We start from the raw sequence: 22,752 nt of genomic DNA, 5'->3' as shown, positions 1-22,752 counted from the left end.
TCAATGTGGTGCCTTCCATAGTGGTGCCTTCCATAGTGGTGGAAGGCTCAATGTGGTGCCTTCCATAATGTGGTGCCTTCATGCGGCTCAATGTGGTGCCTTCCATAGTGTGGTGCCTTCCAAGTTAAAACAGTACAACGCATCATCAGAGATCTACAACCTCTCCTGGACAATGACAGTTCTCTTTCTCAAGCTCTGGGAGGAAGACCTTTCATTGCCTACAGACAGCCACCCAGTCTTAAACAACTCCTAACCCACAATAATACTACAACCAGACCTAACACGGACACTGGCACCAGAGCCTGCAATAAACCCAGATGCCAACTTTGCTGCCACATACACCCGGACAACACCATTACTGGCCCCAACAACATCACACATACCATCTCGGGACTATTTAATTGCTCATCGTCTAACATTGTGTATGCCATTAAATGCCAACAGTGTCCTTCAGCTCTCTATATTGGACAAACAGGCCAGACCTTACGCCAAAGAATAAACGGACATAAATCCGACATCAGGATCCACAAGACAGAAAAACCAGTAGGAGAACACTTCAATCTCCCAGGACATTCTATACAAGATCTCAAAGTAGCTGTTCTATTACAAAGGAATTTCAGAAATAGACTGGAAAGAGAAGCTGCTGAATTGCAACTTATCACCAAACTTAAAACTATAGAGAGACCTGGTTTGAACAAAGACATTGGATTCTTATCTCATTATACATGACAAAGCCATTTTTCACCTTTTCACCCCTTGCTTTTTCCTGTAAGGACTATTGCAGTCGTTAAGAGTCCTCAACAGGCTCATCACAGCTATCTGCCAATCACCCATTCCCACCACCCTTCTGAGTAATACCCCTCCCCACCTTCTCACTATATAGAAAGGTCTGGAAACTTCTGTTTCAGTGTATCTGAAGAAGTGTGCATGCACACGAAAGCTCATACCTAGAACTGACTTAGTTGGTCTTTAAGGTGCTACTGGAAGGAATTTTTTTATTTTGTTTTGAAGCCATGGGTTCGAGTCCTACCCTCCAGAGCAGGAGGAAACAAGCTTGCTCCCTCTTCCATGGGACAGCCCTTGAGATAGTGGAAGACGGCTTTCATCTCTTTAGTGCTGAAGGAAAAAATGAGTGACTCCATCTGTACATTAGCAGGGGAGTGTGTATTGCTGTCATTTGCTGTCAATTCCCCTCACAGAGTTCCCAGAGTTTCATGGGAAGAGGGACTGATGGTTAAGCTACCCAAGGAATTATGAATCTGGGCATCTCCTTAAGCTCTCTGCACCCTTAACAAATCATCATCATCAAACCTTTATTGGCATCATATACAAACATTCAGAATAAATAGGCCAATGCGATCTCGCTGCCATTTCAACAGTATAGTCATTTGCCAAAGGGAAGAAGCGAGCAATCTATTTCACCTCTGTGGGACTCCGGCAAGGGCAGGGTCCTGTAGCGTACTTTAGCAGCAGAAAATCAAATAGAGGAACTTGGCTACTGTCTTGGTGAGCTCCTGGTCTCTCCCCTGTAATAAGAAGCGTATATATAACCTGTCTCTGGTTTCCATGTTGGGATACATAGGTGGTCTAAGAATTGTTGGCGGAGATCATCATATATTTTGCAATTAAGGGCCATGTGAGCTAGGTGGGCATCACATGTGCAGATCCTAACTTCTTCTGCCATACCTGCAAACCTGCCCCAAAGGAGGTTAGAAGGATTACAATTGAACCCAGCCAGAGAAAAAGCCCTTCTTTTTTGCGGGTTAAACAAAAATTGTAAATAATTAAGGTTAAATTCCTGCACCCCGGGGAGTCGAAAATAAAGAGGGGAACATGTTTTTTCCGCAGCTGAGATTAGTTCCTGGTGGTCTATGTCCCACAGCCTAGTTTTTAACATGGCCTTGGCGATTGGAAAAGCCACAGCACCCAGGAGATCCTCTGAAAGCCCAAGTTGCCGTAACTTTGTGCAAAACAGTTGTAGCGCTGGGGAAGGAAAGGGGTCTGACAGAACTTTGCTAAGTAAAGTATCTTTGTCTGCTGAAAAACAAATGTTTAGCCAGCATAAAAGAAAACTTGTCCAGGGATCTGTCTCTACCCTTAACAAATGACAGCACCCAGAATTCTTTGAGGGAAGCTGTGGCTATATAGAATGGCATCATAGTACTTTAAATGAATGCAAATGTGGCAAAATGGTTTCATAGGTATGCCATACAGTCATACCTCACGTTACGGACGCTTCAGCTTACGTGTTTTCGGGTTGTGGCCTGCGGGAAACTCAGAAGTACCGGAACGGGTTACTTCCGGGTTTCACCGCTCGCGCCTGCGCAGAAGCACCAAATTGCGCCTGCGCAGACGTGGCACTTCAGGATGCGAACGCTGCGGGTTGCGGATGTGCCTCCGTCACAGATTACGTCCTCAACCTGAGGTTCCACTGTATATCAAACAGTGAAAATCCATACACAGAATTGGTTGAGCATTTTTTTTTTAGTTTTGCCCAAAGTTGTTGAGATTTTTGAGCAAAATCGCAAAAAAAAAAATGTTTTTGAGCTCTTTTTAAGGAAAATGGCACTGCCGACGGGGGTTGCCTTACATCTGGATTTTCCCATTTTGACGATTTCCGCCCAGACACTGCTTCCGACTGCAGTATTCTGGGTATGTCCAGACGTACAGCAACCCTAGTTTAAAAATATGGTGTGAATGTGGCCGCAACCTGAGCCTTGGAAAGCACGTAGAGCTGAAAGAGGAAGTGGGAAAGAATGCCCGTCTTCAGACTTCCTTCTTCAACTCCATGTGCTTTTCAAAGGAGGGTAACTACCCTGTCTCCCCACCTCATGACCAAGGGGGCAGAGGTGGACTTCATGGGTGCCAGAGGAAGACCTAAAGGGCAACACTGCACCGAGGGGGTGAGCCTTAAGTTTGATTCTGCAGGACTCTCCTTAGACGACACTGAAATCTTTGTTGGTATTATTATTTGAGAAACAGCCATTGCAAGACACATGAAAGCTCTTGAGTAAACAAAAGCAAAAAGACATGAGTTACTAGAACCGAGACTGCATTTCGCACTAACTTTTTATTTAAATAACGGATGAGAACACGACAGTTATTTTCTACTTGCAAAAACAAGGACATGGGATATCGGTTTTGCTCAACAGAAAAAGGAAGCTTATTTATAAGGAGGCTTAAAACAAACATAGCCATTCAAAGGTTCCAGAAGCGAGAAACTTTCTCCAATGTTATACAGTGGTACCTCGGGTTACATACGTTTCAGGTTACATACGCTTCAGGTTACAGACTCCGCTAACCCAGAAATAGTGCTTCAGGTTAAGAACTTTGCTTCAGGATGAGAACAGAAATTGTGCTCCGGCGGCACAGCAGCAGCAGGAGGCCCCATTAGCTAAAATGGTGCTTCAGGTTAAGAACAGTTTCAGTTTAAGAACGGACCTCCAGAACGAATTAAGTACTTAACCCGAAGTACCACTGTATATGAGTTAAAAACAGAATTATAGAGTAGGGAGGGCCATATGAGGTATGTGTCCCTTGTGGGACTATCAGGCCTCGTGGGCACCTTTGGGATTTTTGTAGTGAACATCACTCCCACTGGTCAACCCCAAATAGTCATCTGCTTTGCCTCACTTTGTCTCACTTTTCCAAGGGATCTGAGCAAAAGTCTGTCAAGGAGAAGTTATCTGAGCACAAAGAAATGAAAGAGGAACTGGGAAAGAGCGTCACTTTTTCAACTTCCTCAGAGGGCTTGTGGGCACAAGGGGACAACTTCAAGGGTGTCCTTGCGCCCACGGGCCCCTTGTTGGCAACCGCCGATGTATCCCACACATGCTCAGTGGAGGATCTGCAATGCAAGATGCAGCTACAGCATTCCAGCCTCTGCTTACAAACCTGCAGCCCCTCCTGAGGCGGTGAGTTCCACTGGTGATCATCTCCCAGACTCAACCCCAAGCATCACCGGGAAGAGCCAAGAAAGACCCCTGTCTGAAAGCAGAGCTTCTGTCAGCCAGCATGGACAATAGTAAAGGTAAAGGGACCCCTGACCATTAGGTCCAGTCGTGGCCGACTCTGGGGTTGCGGCGCTCATTTCACTTTATTGGCCGAGGGAGCCGGCGTACAGCTTCCAGGTCATGTGGCCAGCCTGACTAAGCTGCTTCTGGCGAACCAGAGCAGCGCACGGAAATGCCGTTTACCTTCCCGCCAGAGTGATACCTATTTATCTACTTGCACTTTGACGTGCTTTCGAACTGCTAGGTTGGCAGGAGCAGGGACCGAGCAACGGGAGCCCACCCTGTTGCGGGGATTCAAACCGCCGACCTTCTGATCATCAAGTCCTAGGCTCTGTGGTTTAACCCACAGCGCCACCTGCATGGACAATACTGAGCTGGAAAAACCAATGGTATAGTCTTCCGCATGTATGGCAGATGTGCTGTCCCCTTCCCCAAACCTCTGGAGGGCAAAACTTTTTAAGAACGCTCAATCAAAAGCATGTGTCTCTCTCATAAGAGCCAAAAGTAAAAGAGAAACCAGTTTGAACATGAAATAATAACAACCAGCATGGCTAATAATCTTCTGTACTAAGCATGATTCTCTGTCATCCTTCCAGGTGTATCAAATAATCTAATGAGATCTTACTGTATGCTTCCTTTCAGACGATACGGAACAAATTTCCATATTTTTGTAACCATTAAAATAACACTGTCCCTTTGGAGGCATCGCCGCCTGTGGTCCTGCTTGCCTTTCTGCTTAGCAGAGAAACGGGGCTGCCCCCAAAATCTATTGTTGTTAGCCGCCCTGAGCCTGGCTTCGGCTGGGGAGGGCGGGATATAAATAAAATTTGTTGTTGTTGTTGTTGTTGTTGTTGTTGTTGTTGTTGTTGTTGTTGCTGGGGAGGGCGGGATATAAATAAAATTTGTTGTTGTTGTTGTTGTTGTTGTTGTTGTTGTTGTTGTTGTTGTTGTTATTATTATTATCGATTTTTATTGATTTAATAACATGTGCATACCACTTAAGTTTAAGACATAAAGGCAGTGGGGGTTCCCGGCCCCCACCCACAGTACACCGGGAAAGCTTCCTAAGTGTGCAGAAGCACAATGATTTGTAAGCTAAAAGAAAAAGGATATTAATAATAAAAACCTGCGAGCTTCCAGGCCCTGTGGAATGTTGAGGGTGTCTGCTGAGAGTTTTGAAATGGAGGGAAATGTGGCCTGCAAGATTCCCTAATGGATTATCTTATATATTGCCTCCAACGGCGGGCAGCAGTCACCGATAGTGGATTTGCTCCACCCCCTTTTTAAAGCCGCCCCAGTTGGTGGCCACCTTGTGGCAGTGAGTTCCACAGTTTTTAACTAAGTGCTGTCTGAAGAAGTGCCTCCTGAAAATTCTAATGTTCAGCTTTATTCAATGTCCCTGGTGTGATGAGAGGGGGAGAAAAACTCCTCCCTCTTTGCTTACTCTATATACCATACATAATTTTATACATCTCCATCTTGTCCCCTCCCTCCCTTTCCTTCCCCACCTTTTCCCTAAACCAAAAAAGCCCTTAACGCTGCAACCTCTCCTTGCAAGTTAACTGCTTCAGCCCCTTGGTCATTTTGGTTCCCCATTTTTGTACTTTTTTCAGCTGTACAACATCCTTTTGGAGGGGGGAAAAAAGAAAACAGGACATTTCTTTCCTACACTTCAGAAGCCTCCAGCTGCCCTGAGTAGGAATGAAGTGCTTGTGCTCAACTCTGGCAAGTTAACTTTCCCCTCCTGGCAGTCCTTGGACATGGCTAAAAGTCCCCCCTTGAATGAAGCACGGAATAGGAGCAGTCCCTTCTCAGTCTCCAATTGTTATTGCTTCGTTTAGTGCTCTTTAAAAGTATTTTTTACCCTGCTCTTTAGCTAAAAAAAAAGGGCTCCCTGAGCAGGTTTAGCACAATCATCCTTGCTCTTTAATCCGCAATTTTTCTATTAAAAAAAACACGACATGAAAGGAAAAAGGATTGGGAGGGAGAAGGAAAACAAGCAGCCCAGGTACCAGTTCTTCATTTGCAAAGTACTTCTAAGTGTTCTTTCTAGGAGGGTGAAGCTCGTTGGCCAGGTTGCCATGATGTTCTCATTTCATTTCCACCTCCCAGCAGCCCTTGGCTCATAGCCCAGGCTTGTGCAGGCTGCCCAAATGGCGCTTCGCAAACCACAAGAGGGCCAGTCCTTGCCCCGAGGAGCTTACAATCTAAAATTCCATACGCGTGAAACCACAGATGGGAGAGGGAGGAAAGAACAATGGAAGTTGCATTTATGTAATGCATTTAAGACTTAGTTGCTATAGGCAGGGTGTAGGGACTACAGATGAGGCGTGCAACCTGTGACCAGATGCTGCTCAGCTACAACTCCCATAATCACTAGCTTTCAGCCGTGCTGCATTTTTTCTTAAAAACAAAAAACACGACACAAAAGGAAAAAGGATTGGGAGGGAAAAGGAAAACTACAAACCCAGGAGATGATGGGAGATGGAGTCCAATGATATCTGAAGAGCCACAGGCTCACCCTCTGGACCAGGCATAGGCAAACTCGGCCCTTCAGATGTTTTGGGACTACAACTCCCATCATCCCTAGTTAACAGGACCAGTTGTCAGGGATGATGGGAGTTGTAGTCCCAAAACATCTGAAGGGCCGAGTTTGCCTATGCCTGCTCTGGACTAAAGGGATGTTTCAAAGGTTATACACACACTACACATTCAAAGAAAATGACGCCTCTACGAAGAATTGTGGGAAGTGTAGTTTACCCCTCACAGACCTACAATTCCCAGCACCTGTAACAGCCTAGAGTTCCCAGGGTTCTTTGGGGGGAAGCCTGTGTGCTTCAAACCTGTTTTCCATGTATGGTGTGTATGCAAACTTCAAAGCACATTCTCCTTGCCTCAAAGAATTCTGGGCATTGTAGTTTTCTTCAGCGCTGTTGGGGATTGCTCCTCTGTGAGCGGAAAACTACAGTGCCCAGAATTCTTGGAGGGAAATAATGTGTTTCAATCTTGTTTCAAAGGTTTATGTAGCATGTATACAGCCCCCAAATCCATGGAAAACCTTTTCCAAGAACAAAGCCTAATATTACAGGTACGGAGGCCTCCTTTGTCCGATCCTTACTCGCCACATCGAAGTGCCAGCGATGCAAGACACTCAACCGAGATATTGTGTAAACAGAGATACTGCAACTTCCTTCACACGAAGATCAGGTGGCTGCTCCTGGGTTCCTGTCTTCATTTTTCTTCTTTTATTTCTGATTCCATTTTCAACTGGGGAAAAAAGAATGCCGTATAAGAATTATATTCATACCATCAACAGATAAAAGAAAATCATCCATGAGCATGTCATTTTAGGGGGTGAAATATAATTTTTGCTAATTTCTTCAGAGAATGGTCTTTAAAATATGTTTTTGGGTGTGAGGCATACAAATCTGCTATTATTTTTGTGACTGGACTACATTTAGCTTGGCAAGCATACCTTTGATGAAGAAGCCCACCAGCTGCTTTCAGAAAAGCAAAGGATTTTAAATTTACCTTCTGAAAATGTCAGGTAATTCTATATTATTATTATTATTATTATTATTATTATTATTATTATTATAACTGCTAGTATTTGGCAACCATTTTTAATTATTTCTATGGAATTTTACACACATTTTACTTACCAGGCAAAACTAAATTGTATTAATTTAACCAATACATCTATCAAATTCCCAAGTCATGTTAAAACTTTTAAGTGTCCCTCATTTTTGGAATTTGAACGTTCTAGACTCCCAAACACAAAAGTCACTGAAGCACATGCCGCAAATTTCTAGCAGTAATGTTATAGAATAAGGTAAAATTGGATTATGAATAGGTGAGAATGTAAAGTTACAATATATTAAGATAAATTATTAAGATAAAAGCAAAAATGGAAAGGATTTGCTGAAACTGCTAATTGAATTAGAATGCAAAAAAGGGAGGTGTGAGAAGGTCAGGGAAACAAGTAAATGAAAGACATGGAAAGATTGAAATGTTTTTAATTGTTTTTATTTTTCTGTATTTTGTATTTTTCTTATTTTCTCTTTCTTTTTCATTTTTGTTTCATTTCATTTAGAAGTTTCATTTCGAAACTTTAATAAATATTATTTTTTTAAAAAATATGAAGCACATGCCTCATATGAACAAGGTTAACAGAGCAACCTGTTGAACAATAGAAACGAGATACAATTTACCTACAAAGGTGTGGAGAAAGCAGACAGGGGTAAGCTTTTTCTCCCTCTCTCATAATAAGAGAACTCGGGGAATATTCCAACGAAGCTGAGTGTTGGAATATTTGGGACGTACAAAAGGGAACAATTTGTTCCCACAAGAGGTAATGATGGCCGACTCAGGACGGCTTTGATAAGAGGACTGGACCAGGGAAACCTTTGGCTTGCCAGAGGTTGCTGAACTACAACTCCCATCAAACCCCACCATTTGGCATGCTCGCTAGGGCTGATGGCAGTTGCAGTTCAGCAGTGTCTGGAGGGGTAATAATAATAATAATAATAATAATAATAGTAATAATAATAATTTATTATTATGGTTTTCCCAGTAGTGAGGTATGGAAGTGAGAGCTGGGCCATAAAGACTGATCCTCGAAGAATGGGTGCTTTTGAATTCTGGTGCTGGAGGAGACTCTTGAGAGTCCCATGGACTGCAAGAAGATCAAACCTCTCCATTCTGAAGGAAATCAGCCCTGAGTGCTCACTGGAAGGACAGATCCTGAAGCTTAGGCTCCACTACTTTGGCCACCTCATGAGAAGAGAAGACTCCCTGGAAAAGACCCTGATGTTGGGGAAGATGGAGGGCAGAAGGAGAAGGGGACGACAGAGGACGAGATGGTTGGACAGTGTTCTCAAAGCTACCAGCATGAGTTTGACCAAACTGCGGGAGGCAGTGGAAGACAGGAGTGCCTGGCGTGCTCTGGTCCAGGGGGTCACGAAGAGTCAGACACGACTAAATGACTAAACAACAACATTATTTATACTTCGCCGATCTAGCTGGGTTTCCCGAGCCACTCTGGGCGGCTTCCAAACAAATATTAAAAACAACACATCATCAGACATTAAAAACCTCCCTAAACAGGGCTGCCTTCAGATGTCTTCTAAAAGTCTGGCAGTTGTTGTTCTCTTTGACATCTGCTGGGAGGGCGTTCCACAGGGCGGGTGCCACTACCGAGAAGGCCCTCTGCCTGGTTCCCGTTAACCTCACTTCTCGCAGGGAGGGAACCGCCAGAAGGTCCTTGGAGCTGGACCTCAGTGTCCGGGCTGAACGATGGGGGTGGAGACACTCTTTCAGGTATACAGGATCGAGGCCATTTAGGGCTTTAAAGGTCGGCACCAACACTTTGAGTTGTGCTCAGAAAAAGGCTCCCCACACCTGGATTAAGACAAATTCACGGAGTATAAGTCCATCAATGGCTACCAGCCACAATGGCTGTTTCACCCTCACAGTCGGAGGCCACATGCCTCTGAATGCCAGTTGCTGCAGACCCCAAGGAAAGAGAGCGCTGAGGCCTTCGAGCCCTGCTTCCAAGCTTCCCACTGGGGCATCTGGCAGTGCCAGATTTCCAAATTGGCAGAGTATGTCTATGGGCCCTTTTAGGGGCCCTGCGACAACGGATCAAAATAACATTGATGTGATCCTGAAAGAAAATTGCAACCAAGCTTTCTTAGTTCAATGCTATACTACCAGAGCCTGCGCATGAGAAGGGCCCGAGATTTTGACTACGCAGGGTTTAATCCGGCCCTGGCGTCTGGTTAACCATTTCGAAAGCAAGACGAGGTGGGCCTCTGGCCTGATGCAGAAGCCAGGCTCTTCTTACAGATGTGTGGGGCTGGACAGGGATATGTGAGTGGGGTTTCTAAGTGGTCTTGCCACACTGGCTGCTGACGCCCAGCCTCAATGTCGCCTGCAAGGGCTAGGGGATGTGCCTTCAGATATCAGGGACTGGACTAAGGGGGAAAGGGGGAGACCGCCCCCTTCTCCTCCTGCACTTCCCAGAGAAGAGGGAGACAGTGTAGACAGTATAGATTCAGAACAGTGGTTTGCAAAAGGTCACAGTTCAGAGGCTGCAGATGGGAGAAGCTGGGGAATATTGGGAGAGGAGCAGTATGAAGAAGCAGAGACAGCTGACAGACTCAGTGTCTTTGGAGAGCATGCCAGACCTCCACTCTCCCAGGACCCAGCGGGCATTGAGAGTAGGAGAACAGAAAGCTCAGAGGCAGAAAGTCTCAGTTTCTTAGTGCAGAAAGTACTGATCTGATGTGTAGAGATCTTTCCTATTCTACTTAATTCAAGAGGGTTCTGGAAGCTTCCGGAAGTTTCTGTGTGTGAAAGAACCAAGCAGAAGCTCCATGACGTTTGGGTTATTTCTCCAGAGAAGCTGAGTACAGCTGGCTTAAACTGGTCCTATTCTCTCTTCTGTCAAGGTCATGCCGACTATAATAGTAAGGCCAGAAAGAGCCTGAGTTTCTCTCTTTCTTTCTGGTGTGGTGTTCTGTACAAAGTGCTTAGTGTTAAGTTTAGTCTTATTATAAGTTAAAGTTAAGTCTGTTGCAACTGGGATTTCTTATGGACAGTGCCAATGCTGAAAATACTGGATTTGTGACCATGATGCTCATTTGCCTTCAGTAGCAATAAAGCTCTACTGGATGAAATATTCATTGCCTCTGGGCTATTTTTGGGGGGAATCCCGCAATGTGCTTAAGTTTTTACTCTGCTAACTATACACTGGAATCTGCTAAGAATCAATATTGAGTAGAATGATCAATATTGAGTAGAATGCTGCAGCCAGGCTCCTCACGGGGTCCCTGCCATGGGAGCATATTCACCCAGTGCTTTACCAGTTGCACTGGCTCCCGGTGGAGTATAGAGTCAGGTTTAAGGTGCTGGTTTTGACCTTTAAAGCCCTTTGTGGCTTAGGGCCCTCGTATTTATGGGACCGCCTCTCCTGGTATGCCCCGCAGAGGACCTTAAGGTCCATGAATAATCACAGTTTAGAGGTCCTGGGCCCTAAGGAAGTCAGATTATCCTCCACCAGGGCCAGGGCCTTCTCAGTGATGGCTCCAACCTGGTGGAATGCTCCGTCCCATGAGACCAGGGCCCTGCAGGATTTAACTTCCTTCCGCAGGGCCTGTAAGACAGAGCTATTCCGCCTGGCTTTCAATTTGAACTTAGCCTGATCTTTTATTCCCCTTCCTTCCCTCCCCTTTTTATGAAGATTACCCGCTCTGGGATCCCACAGCTAATTCTCCCCTGGTCTCCTTGCAGGCCCAAATAGGACTAATTTAGCCAGCTAGCCCTGGTGATCATCTAATGTTTATTGGATGGATTTCCCCCCTAAACTGATTTTTGAATTCAGAATTTATTGTTATTCACGTTGTAGACTGTATTTTATGCTGTTTTTTGTTGCATCAATTAAGTGTTTGAAATTTGTTGTTAGCCGCCCTGACCCTGGTTATCTGAACCGGGAAGGGCGGGGTATAAATAAAAAATTATTATTATTAAATTTATTAGAATTCCATGACATGTGATAGGAGAGATGGAAGGGTGGGACTTTACTCGGAACAACACCGTTCCTGGAAAGGAGAGGCACCTTTCAAAGCCTCTCTCTGTGAATAGTGAATAAAAGACTTGGTAAGAGCTCTTCTTGTCATTTGCCTCTTGGCTGCCCACCGTGGGAGGGGTCGGATTCCCTGAAGCCTGACCCCAATGCCCTGTCGCAAGAGCCAGGCTCCTCACTTGCCTTGAGATAGAAAGAGCAGCTCTCATGATGAATCGGGTGCTGTACCACCGGGATGCCATGGATCCTGGAAAGTGGCCGCTTTGGCGCAAAACACACCCCGCACTCAAGACACTTGAAGCGTTCCTCTCCTGTGTGCGTCCCCTGGTGGTAAACAAAAGACGACCTGTCGGAATAAGACTTCCCGCACTCCAGGCACTGGTAAGGTTTCTCTCCCGTGTGGGACCTTTCGTGGCAAACGAGCGAGGAGCGGAAGGAGTACGATTTCCCGCACTCCAGGCAGGTGTACGGCTTCTCCCCTGTGTGGACCCTCTCGTGGCATATCAGGCCCGACTTGTCGGCAAAGCTTATCAGGCACTCCACACACTGGTAAGGCTTCTCGCCGGTGTGGGTCCTCCGGTGGCAAACCAGAGACGAACGACTGGCAAAGCTCCTCCCGCACTCAAAGCAGTTGTACGGCTTCTCTCCCGTGTGGCCTCTCTCGTGGTACTGGAGCGACGAGCGGTCGGCGAAATCCTTCCCGCACTCCAGGCACTTGAAGGGCTTTTCTCCGGTGTGGCCTCGGTAGTGGTAGGTGAGGGACGAGCGGCCCGCGAAGCACATCCCGCACACCGAGCACTTGTACGGCTTCTCCCCCGTGTGGATTCTCTGATGATCGTCAAGGTTCGACTTCCGGGAAAAATACTTCCCGCAGGCCAAGCATTTGAAAGGTTTTTCTCCCGTGTGGACCCGTTGGTGTTCGATGAGAAGGCCCTTGTGAGGGAAGCACTTCCCGCACTCGAAGCATTTGAAAAGCTCCTCGTGGACTCTCTGGTGACCGACGAGCTTCGACTGCTGCGCAAAGGACATCCCGCACTCCGTGCATTTGTGAGGCTTCTCGGTCATGTGGAGTCTCCGGTGACCGGAAAGGTTCCCTTTCCGAGCGAACGACTTCCCGCACTCCAAGCACTTGTAAGGCTTTTCCCCCGTGTGGATGCGCATGTGCGTCGCCAGGGTGGACTTGAAATCAAAGGACTTCCCGCACTCCAAGCATTTGTGAGGTTTCTCTCCCGTGTGGATTCCCTGATGGCCGACGATGACTGTTTTGATGTCCAAACCTTCCTCGGACTCGGAGGACTGAGAAGCTTTCTCAGCCACGTGGACTCTGTGGTGCGTCAAAAGCTCTGAAAACCCAGGGAAACATTTCCCGCAATCCACGCATTTGTACGGTCTCCATGTCGAGTGGCATCTCCGATGTTCAAGAAGGACGGACATGTCAGAGAAGCATCTTCCACACTCCGGACACACGTTTTTCTTCTTCAAGTCTCCTGTTGGGAGAAAACACACCAGCAAAATTTACTCTTCGCGTCTGGAAGGAAATGCTTCACCTAAGGATTATTAGTATTCAGCTGAAATCCTTGGCACACTGAATTCCCTGAGGCTTCCTTCTCAGCAGTGGTGTTAGTAAGTAACTTTTTGTTATGGACGTAATCTAGATCAGGGTTTCCAGATCAGGTCTCCAGCTGTTTTGGGACTCCAATTCCCATCATCCCTGACCACTAGCCCTGCTAGCTAGGAATGATGGGTGTACTAATGCGAGAGGCCTTTTTTCAGATGACAAATAAAAAGGGCAATGTTGAGAATGGAATACCGTATTTTTCGCCCTATAGGATGCACTTTTCCCCCTCCAAAAATGAAGGGGAAATGTGTATGCGTCCTATGGGGCAAATGCAGGCTTTCGCTGAAGCCTGGAGAGCAAGAGGGGTCGGTGCGCACCGACCCCTCTCGTGTTCCAGGCTTCAGGAAGCTATCCGCAACCCTTGGGAGACCGGCGCCACTTCCCGCCGGGCTCCCTAGGCTTGCAGATAGCAGGCTGTTCTGGGGGCTGGGGTCGGGGGAAGCTCGGGCCAGCCCCACGCCTGGGGGAAAAATAATTTTTTTTTCTTTATTCCCCCCCCCCAAAAAAACTAGGTGCGTCCTATGGGGCGGTGCGCCCTATGGGGCGAAAAATACGGTAAATACATTTTTTATTATTTTTTTATTTAAGCACTGCATCCTGATTTGATATTTTGTTTCCCTGCCACTCTTTTTTCAAAATGGCTTGTGGGGGGGGAGATTATTGACATTATTACAGATTGAGGTTGAATCCTGAAAAGACAGAAGTACTGTTTTGGGGGGAAAGGGGGCGGGTGGGTGTGGGGGACTCCCTGGTCCTGAATGGGGTAACTGTGCCCCTGAAGGACCAGGTGCGCAACCTGGGAGTCATTCTGGACTCACTGCTGTCCATGGAAGCGCAGATCAATTCTGTATCCAGGGCAGCTGTCTACCAGCTCCATCTGGTATGCAGGATGAGACCCTACCTGCCCGTGGACTGTCTCGCCAGAGTGGTGCATGCTCTGGTTATCTCTCACTTGGACTACTGCAATGCGCTCTATGTGGGGCTACCTTTGAAGGTGACCCGGAAACTACAATTAATCCAGAATGCGGCAGCTAGACTGGTGACTGGGAGTGGCCGCCAAGACCATATAACACTGGTCTTGAAAGACCTACACTGGCTTCCAGTACGTTTCTGAGCACAATTCAAAGTATTGGTGCTGACCTTTAAAGCTCTAAATGGCCTCAGTCCAGTATACCTGAAGGAGCGTCTCCACCTCCATCGTTCTGCCCGGACACTGAGGTCCAGCGCTGAGGGCCTTCTGGCGGTTCCCTCACTGCGAGAAGCCAAGTTACAGGGAACCAGGCAGAGGGCCTTCTCGGTAGTGGCACCCGCCCTGTGGAACGCCCTCCCAGCAGATGTCAAAGAGAACAACAACTGCCAGACTTTTAGAAGACATCTGAAGGCAGCCCTGTTTAGGGAAGCTTTTAATGTTTAATAGGTAATTGTATTTTAGTGTTTTGCTGGAAGCCGCCCAGAGTGGCTGGGAGGACCCAGCCAGATGGGCGGGGTATAAATAAATTATTATTATTATTATTATTATTATTATTATTATTATTATTATTATCTCTGAGCAGAGGTGTTCATGCAGGCAGGGTCTCACTCCTACCCCTCACTTGGATCCTGTCTCACCTGAGGTTGCCTTGAGCGCCTCTTCACCCAGGCGCCGAAGATTAGCCACCCACGGCTCTTTCCCTCGCTCCAGCTGGCAAATCAAGGCTGGCTTGGGGTCTTCAGATCCTCCTTGTGAAATCAGAAGAAGGTAAAAAAATCAAGAGGGATTTGCCTGAAATCCCATAGCTATCTCTGTTTTTTAATTTCATTCATTTGCTATGTTCACGCAGGTCAGGGGTGGGGACCTGACATTCCCAGGGCCACATGCCTCGGGTGGGCGTGGCCAGAGGCAAAAGTGGGCGGAGCAATTGATGAAAAATTTACATTCGCACAATAGGCTAGTTGCGGTAGCTAGACTGGTGACTGGGAGCGGCTGCCAAGACCACATAACACCGGTCTTGAAAGACCTACATGGGCTCCCAGTACATTTCTGAGGACAATTCAAAGTGTTGGTGCTGACCTTTAAAGCCCTAAACAGCCTCAGTCCAGTATACCTGAAGGAGCGTCTCCACCCCCATTGTTCTGCCCGGACACTGAGGACCAGCGCCGAGGGCCTTCTGGCAGTTCCCTCCCTGCAAGAAGCCAAGTTACAGAGAGCCAGGCAGAGGGCCTTCTTGGTAGTGGCACCCACCCTGTGGAATGCCCTTCCATCAGATGTCAAAGAGAAAAACAACTACCAGACTTTTAGAAGACATCTGAAGACAGCCCTGTTTAGTGAAGCTTTTAATGTTTAATAGATTATTGTATTTTAATACTTTGTTGGAAGCAGCCCAGAGTGGCTGGGGAAACCCAGCCAGATGGGTGGGGAGTAAATAAATTGTTGTTGTTGTTGTTGTTGTTGTTGTTGTTGTTGTTGTTGTTGTTGTTATTTCTACACACAATTGTTATTCAGAGGCATTTATTGGCTCTGAAAGTGGAAGTGGGACACAGCCGTCAATGCTTTCAATTATTAAAAAACAATTACACCAAACTCCTTCTCTTAAGTAAGAGGGGAAGGGGGAAGGCACTGATCAATATATGTATTTATTTTACTTGCCAAAATTTCTCTTGCCCCAATGTTAAACACATATCATGGGATGAGCAGCATAAAGTCAACAACTGCATTCATAGTAAAAGTACAAAACGCATCGCAAAATAATAGATCCGCTTGATGCATCAAACATAGCTGGATCCCTCCACAGGGAAAGTGTGGGTGAACAGGTGAGTTTTAAGCAGACACCTGGATGATTCCAGTGCTGCAAATGACTTCCAGATGTCCATTTGGGAGCACATTCCAATTGGCCAGTTTAACTAGATCCAGAAGAGGCAGGAGGACTGGAAACCTTTTGTAGAATACTTAAAAGTATCATTGTAAACATGTAAAAACACAGGTAGGATCTGAATGAAGAACTGTAGTAAAATGAGTATTTGGGAACAAGTGGAAAGCATAAGACACAGAATAGCTATAATATGCAGTGATATTAGAAAATATATGGAAACCCCGGAGGGGTGGAGGGGAAGTCAAACGGCCAGCGGAAATCAATTGGAAAGTATTACATTTGTAAACCTTCGAAACTTACAAATAAGAATTGAAAAGGGTCTGCATTCCAAGGGACAGAGGCCGCCACACTAAAAGCCCTGGACGTAGCAGACATAAGGCAAAGCAAACTTCTGCTCGATATGACATCAACAAAGGCTTCTGGCCGAAATGAGAAAGGAGGCTGCTTACCCAACGAGGCGATGTTCCCATAATTCTCCAGCATGACCTCCTTGTACAAGGACCTTTGGGCTGGATCCAGCAAAGCGGCCTGGCCCTCCGTGAAATATATGGCCACATCTTCGAAGGTCACCGGGTCCTGCAAGGACAAAGAGAACTCAGCCAGGTAGCCAAGCCCCAGAATCCCTTTAAGTGGCAAATGCAGAAGAAAATCCTACAGGAGAGGACCCGCAAGTGGGTTAAACCCCTGTACGTAGAACTATAAAAAAGGTAAAGGGACCCCTGACCATTAGGTCCAGTTGCGGATGACTCTGGGGTTGCGGCGCTCATCTCGCTTTATTGGCCGAGGGAGCCGGCGTACAGCTTCCAGGTCATGTGGCCAGCATGACGAAGCCGCTTCTGGCGAACCAGAGCAGCACACGGAAACGCCGTTTACCTTCCCGCCGGAGCGGTACCTATTTATCTACTTGCACTTTGACGTGCTTTCAAACTGCTAAGTTGGCAGGAGCAGGGACCGAGCAACGGGAGCTCACCCCGTCATGGGGATTCAAACCGCCTACCTTCTGATCAGCAAGTCCTAGGCTCTGTGGTTTAACCCACAGCGCCTAAAAAAACTATACTTCACTGTAAAACACAGAAAAAGCAATGAGTGACATTGGAATCAATTGCACAACAGTTTCCCGCTTGCAAATCGGCAATAAAACCTTTTTTGTTCTGTTTTACCGTATGTCTGTTTCAGAAGTGATACCGTAAAAGCCCATTTTTGCAACATCACAAATTTAAGCCACACTTTAACTTTTCACAGTTGGAATGGGGGTGGGGGATGTGGCTTATATTCAGGCCAATAAAAGTACCTGATTTGCACTTCACACCCATCCTTTGAAGTTCACATTTCCCTGAATCTTGCATTGTAGTTCTCCAAGCAAATGGTAAGTGCAGAAATGTGTATATCAGAAGAAATTGTGCATAAAAATGCAGCCATTATTATTATTATTATTATTATTATTATTATTATTATTATTAAAAACCACCACCTGCCATTCACCAGCAGGTCCCAGGACGGGTTATGACAATTTAAGATTCAGAATCTGAAACAACTAAAACCGATTGTGGTCATGGAAACAAGGTAGGCTCCAAAAACACCTCAGGTGTCTAAGGCCGGGGTAAAGAGGTGCGTCTTCAGCATTCACCAAAATCTGAATACCGAGGTGTCGGACGCACCTCTGTGGGGAGGTAACCCCACAATTTAGGAGCTGCCACAGAGCATCGCCTCACTTGGGACGCTGCCACTCTGAACTTCTCAACAAGATGGAAGAACCAAGAAGAGGCAGGAATGCCTCTGGATACCAGTGCTGGAAATTCCATTGATTCCAGAACAAAACAGAGCCATATTATTATAGACATCTCTTACCTGAACTTGATCTGTTTCGTTCATTTTCTTTCCGGTGGAAGGAGAGGATAATCCAGTTTGAGTCTGGTCTATGGTTCTGTTGTACCCTGTGGGCTGAAGAAAAGCAATGAATTTCGGAGCGATGCTTTCCCCCAACGTCATATATATGGATTGGTAAAGATTTCTTACATGGTGGGTTACAACAATGTAATATAGAGTTATTAAAACAAACAGAGCCGTGGAGTTTGAAGGGATCATCCAGTCCAATCCAACCCTCTGCAATGAAGGAATCTCAGCGAAAGCATCCCTGATGGATGGATAGCCACCCAAACTCTGCTTAAAAACCTCCAATGAAAGCCAGTCCACCACCTTCCGAGGAAGTCCATTCAACTCTGCTCTTACCGCCAGAAAAGCTCTTCCTAATGTTTAACCGTAATCTCCTTTCTTGTTTTTTTTTTAACTCACCGTTTCCACCCTCTAGAGGAGCAGGAAACAAGCTTGCTCCATGTTCCTTGCGACAGCCCTTCAGACGGCTATCGCATCACCCCACAGTCTTGTCTTCTCCAGGCATACTCAACTCCTTCAACCATTCCTCATAAGGCTTGGTTTCCAGACCCTTGATCACCTTGATTGCCCTCCTCTGCACATGTTCCAGCTTGTCAACGTCCTTCGTAAATTTTGGTGCCCTGAACTGGACACGGTATTCCAGGTGTGGTCTGACTAAGGCAGAACAGAGCGGGCCTATGACTTCCCTTGACACAAGTGGTGCTGTGGTCTAAACCACTGAGCCTCTTGGGCTTGCCCATCAGAAGGTCAGCGGTTCGAATCCCCGCGACGGGGTGAGCTCCCGTTGCTCGGTCCCTGCTCCTGCCAACGTAGCAGTTTCGAAAGCATGCCAGTGCGAGCAGATAAATAGGTACCGCTCTGGCGGGAAGGTAAACGGCATTGCTGTGTGCTGCTCTGGTCTCGCCAGAAGCGGCTTAGTCATGCTGGCCACATGACCCGGAAGCTGTCTGCGGACAAACGCCGGCTCCCTCGGCCTATAGAGCGAGATGAGCGCACAACCCCAGAGTCATCCGCAACTGGACTTAACGGTCAGGGGTCCCTTTACCTTTACCTTTTATAACTTCCCTTGATGTGGACACTAGACTTCTGTTGATGCAGTCTAGAACAGCATTAGCTTTCTTTACTGCTGCATCACACTGTTGACTAAGCTTGTGGTCCACCAAGACCCCTAGATCCTTTTCACATGTATTACTGGCAAGCCAGGCGTCGGCGTCCCCCATCCTATATTTGTGCATCTGATTCTTCCTGCCTAGGCACAGGGTCTTACATTTGTCCCTATTGAAAGAAGACGGCTACAATTATTTTAAAAAGCAAACCAATCCCTAGAATAAAGCCATTCTAACCAAACAGAAGTGTACAACTTCAGAAAAAGAGGTTGGTCCCACAAAAAGAAGTTCCTTAACTGTCCAACCGTCTCCAGTAACAAAACAAAACAAAAGCTGGTTCAGGCCGTCTGGAGTGGTTTTCAACGCTAGCGGATTGTGCAACATGTTCCTTACACAATAACAGCACATTAACGGTGGATTTGTTCTGCTTTTGTTTGTTCAGCAATGGTTCCCCGATGCTGCCCCATGTCTGCTGCCTGGAGGGGGGCTGCAACTCCACAAAAACGGGGAGCGGGAACATTGGCGGTATGAAAAGGGACAGCATTTCAGCAGGAAGCTACGGAATATGCATCAGCTGCAAAATGGAGCAGCGCAACCACCTCCAAACAACTGCAAGTGTATACAGTTTTGGGAGTGGGGCTGTGTGCGGCCTTGCCCAGAGCATCAGGAGGAAAATCACCACAAATGCATTTTCAAAAGGGTGTCTTGCAAGGGGACTCATATGGCAAAATAACTTGGGGAGCCTTGGATGCTATTCACTGTCACTTGGCTGAGGGGTTGCCAATTGCCGCCCCCCCCCCCCCGCAAACAGATAATTATGCTTTATATATGAAGCAAAATATAAAGACTCCCCATTATATTATTTACCAGATCTCAGTGAATAAAGCTATTTCTCTCCAGGTAAGAAAAATCAAATTAAAAAAGAAAGAAAAAAGCAGATTTGGGCTAGAGTCTGTGAGCTAATGTGGTTTTCTTTTCTTACAAAGGCAACAAACGAAACAACAAACTAAAATGCATAATGAAGAATAAACATAAAGGGAAGAGGAATAACAAGTTTTAAAAGCTGAAGAAATAATGTACAGTGGTACCTCGGGTTAAGTACTTAATTCGTTCCGGAGGTCCGTTCTTAACCTGAAACTGTTCTTAACCTGAGGTACCACTTTAGCTAATGGGGCTTCCCGCTGTCGCCACGCCGCGATTTCTGTTCACATCCTGAAGCAAAGTTCTTAACCTGAAGCACTATTTCTGGGTTAGCGGAGTCTGTAACCTGAAGCAGTATGTAACCTGAAGCGTATGTAACCTGAGGTACCACTGTATAGCATAAAATATATTTCATGGCGGGATACAAAGTTCAAATTTATTGCAAAATATATGAGAAATTCATAAAACGTCAAAAGATAAAATCACACTCATGAGCCAACCATGAGATTGGTTGGTCCTATAAACCACAAACAGCCCCCCAACCTGAGGCAAAATATGAGGGTCCCCATTACTATTATTATGATTTATTAAATTTCTATACTGCCCTTCATCCAAGGATTGCAGGGTGGTTTATAATATAAAAACACAAAAAGGTGCTCCATAATAACGAGCAAAATCAATATGTGCTGCAATTGCCTTTGGCAGCACATATCTTATAGGATCAGTTTTTCAGAATCGGCAATGGGCACAGCTTTTTAAAAACCACATGCTGAAAGAGTAGCAAGATGCAGCCTTCCATTCTTGAGAGATCACTAAACAAGCGGCAGGTATCAAATTGATTAATTAATGCTGCGATTCCTGCATTGCAGGCGGTTGGGCTGGACGACCCTCAAGGACCTTCTGCCCAACCCTAACATACTTATTCTAACTGCTGATAAATAAGTTCAGCCTTAGCACCCTCAAAGACAGATGCAGTGGTGCCCCGCAAGACGAACGCCTCGGAAGACGAAAAACTCGCTAGACGAAGGAGTTTTTCGTTTTCTTAGCCGCTCCGCAAGACGCATCTCCCTATGGGCTTGCTTCGCAAAATGAAGCTTGCCCCGCAAGCTCCTTTTGAAGCAAGGGGCGGTGGGGAGAAGATCGCTTCTCCCCGTTGCCAGCCCCGCAATCTCCGGGGTCAGAGCGCCTTCCCCTCTGTCCCCGGACCTGTTTTAAAGCAAGGGAAGGGGCAGCGGGGAGAATCGCTTCTCCCCGTTACCGCCCCTTGGTTCAAAAGGGGTCCAGGGACAGAGGGGAAGGCGCACGCCTTCCCCTCTGTCCCCGGACGGTCTCCATAGGAACGCATTGATTGATTTTCAATGCCATCCTATGGGAAACCGTGCTTCGCAAGACGAAAAACTCGCAAGAAGAAAAAACTTGCGGAACGAATTAATTTCGTCTTGCGAGGCACCACTGTAAAAGGCGTAACTGAGTATCCCAAGTGACCCGTTTGCCAAGAACAACGTGCTTTCCTTACCCATGGTGAAATACTGCGGTAAAGAGTCTCTTATGGCAAGCGGCTTGCCTGCCCGTACAATCACAGAATTGTAGAGTCGGAAGGGACCCCGAGGGTCATCTAGTCCAACCCCCTGCAGTGCAGGAATCTCAGCTAAAACGTACGTGACCAATGGCCATAAAGTAAAAAATAAAATAAAAATCAGCACTCGACTGTGGCTTTGCCTTAAGGGATCCCTCCCCACTCCCTTCTACCTTGTTATCATGGATGCTTTAGCTGAGATTCCTGCATTGCAAGGGGGTTGGACTAGATGACCCTCGGGTCCCTTCCGACTCTGCAATCCTGTGATTCCGTGACAGGGACCCCGTCTTCTTTTAAGCTGATGTATATCCAGTCAAGTTTCAAATCCCCCCCGACGCGGTGAGCTCCCGTTGCTCTGTCCCTGCTCCTGCCAACCTAGCAGTTTGAAAGCACACCAGTGCAAGTAGATAAATAGGCACCGCTCCAGCGGGAAGGTAAACGGCGTTTCTCTGCGCTGCTCTCCTTCGCCAGAAGCGGCTTAGTCATGCTGGCCATATGACCCGGAAAAACTGTCTGCGGACAAACGCCGGCTCCCTCAGCCAATAAAGCGAGATGAGCCCCGCAACCCCAGAGTCGTCCGCGACTGGACTTAACGGTCAGGGGTCCTTTACCTTTATATCCAGTCAGACCATGGGTCCATTGAGCTTCAGTGTTGCCTGCTCGGGCTGGCAGAAGCATTTCAGGGGGTTTCAGGCAAGTGTTTCCCCAGCTTTACCAGAGACTGGACCTTGCACCTTCTGCATGCAGAGCAGCTTCCAAGGCCCTCCTGCTCCCCCAAGCAAGGTGGAGACTTATTATTATTATTATTATTATTATTATTCCACTGCATGTAATTTAAGGCAGGCTCCTGCAAGGGGGGAGCGCACCCCTCTCCCCCATTTATTCTAGGCACTTACAGCAAGACAAGTTCCCTCTCTCTCTCAACCCCCACCTACCCCAGATCTGCCCCCCCCCCCGCTTCCCAGCACTCACAGGCTGTGCAGGATTCAAGCAGGCAAGATCCAGAGCCTACTTCTCCAATGCACCCAAAGGAAGCCCCTGCAAGCAAGGAGGGTCCTTACAGCCCCCGGGGTGTGGGGCTGCAGGGCCCCGATTTCCCAACAAAGCTGCTTCCTCTCCAGGAAGACATCGCCCCCCCCGTGACCTCACCGCAGCAGGATCCCCTCCCCTCCTTTGAAAATGGGGGTTGAG

General features: G+C 46.9%; 2 protein-coding genes across 2 annotated transcripts in view; both read right to left on the bottom strand.

Moving 5' to 3' along the window:
- The window catches only part of LOC309337266 (zinc finger protein 174-like), a 124,038-nt gene that overhangs the window by 7,277 nt on the left and 94,009 nt on the right, over positions 1–22,752 (bottom strand). The gene's annotated exons all lie outside the window — the stretch shown is intronic.
- Positions 4,980–22,720, bottom strand: LOC309337075 (uncharacterized protein). The gene is made up of 6 exons (XM_081853746.1): positions 22,711–22,720; positions 17,914–18,006; positions 16,515–16,641; positions 14,825–14,935; positions 11,782–13,085; positions 4,980–7,280 (listed from the first exon to the last, which is right to left on the bottom strand). The coding sequence occupies exons 2-6, from the start codon at positions 17,935–17,937 to the stop codon at positions 7,245–7,247; spliced, it is 1,602 nt and encodes a 533-aa protein (XP_081709872.1). The 5' UTR covers positions 17,938–18,006; positions 22,711–22,720; the 3' UTR covers positions 4,980–7,244.

This window comes from Podarcis erhardii (genome assembly GCF_964252035.2).
Source record: "Podarcis erhardii genome assembly, chromosome: 2".
Lineage (NCBI taxonomy): Eukaryota > Metazoa > Chordata > Lepidosauria > Squamata > Lacertidae > Podarcis > Podarcis erhardii.
Note: the sequence above shows the minus strand (reverse complement) of the source record. Positions and strands in the feature narration are given on the sequence as shown.

Excerpts from the sequence above, each read along its gene's own strand:
- LOC309337075 (XM_081853746.1), bottom strand. The coding sequence starts at position 17,937 with ATGAACGAAACAGATCAAGTTCAG. Across the intron at positions 13,086-14,824 it reads GGCGCTCAAGGCAACCTCAG|GAGACTTGAAGAAGAAAAAC; the intron begins GTGAGACAGGAT and ends TTCTCCCAACAG. Across the intron at positions 7,281-11,781 it reads GCTGCTCTTTCTATCTCAAG|TTGAAAATGGAATCAGAAAT; the intron begins GCAAGTGAGGAG and ends TTTTTTCCCCAG.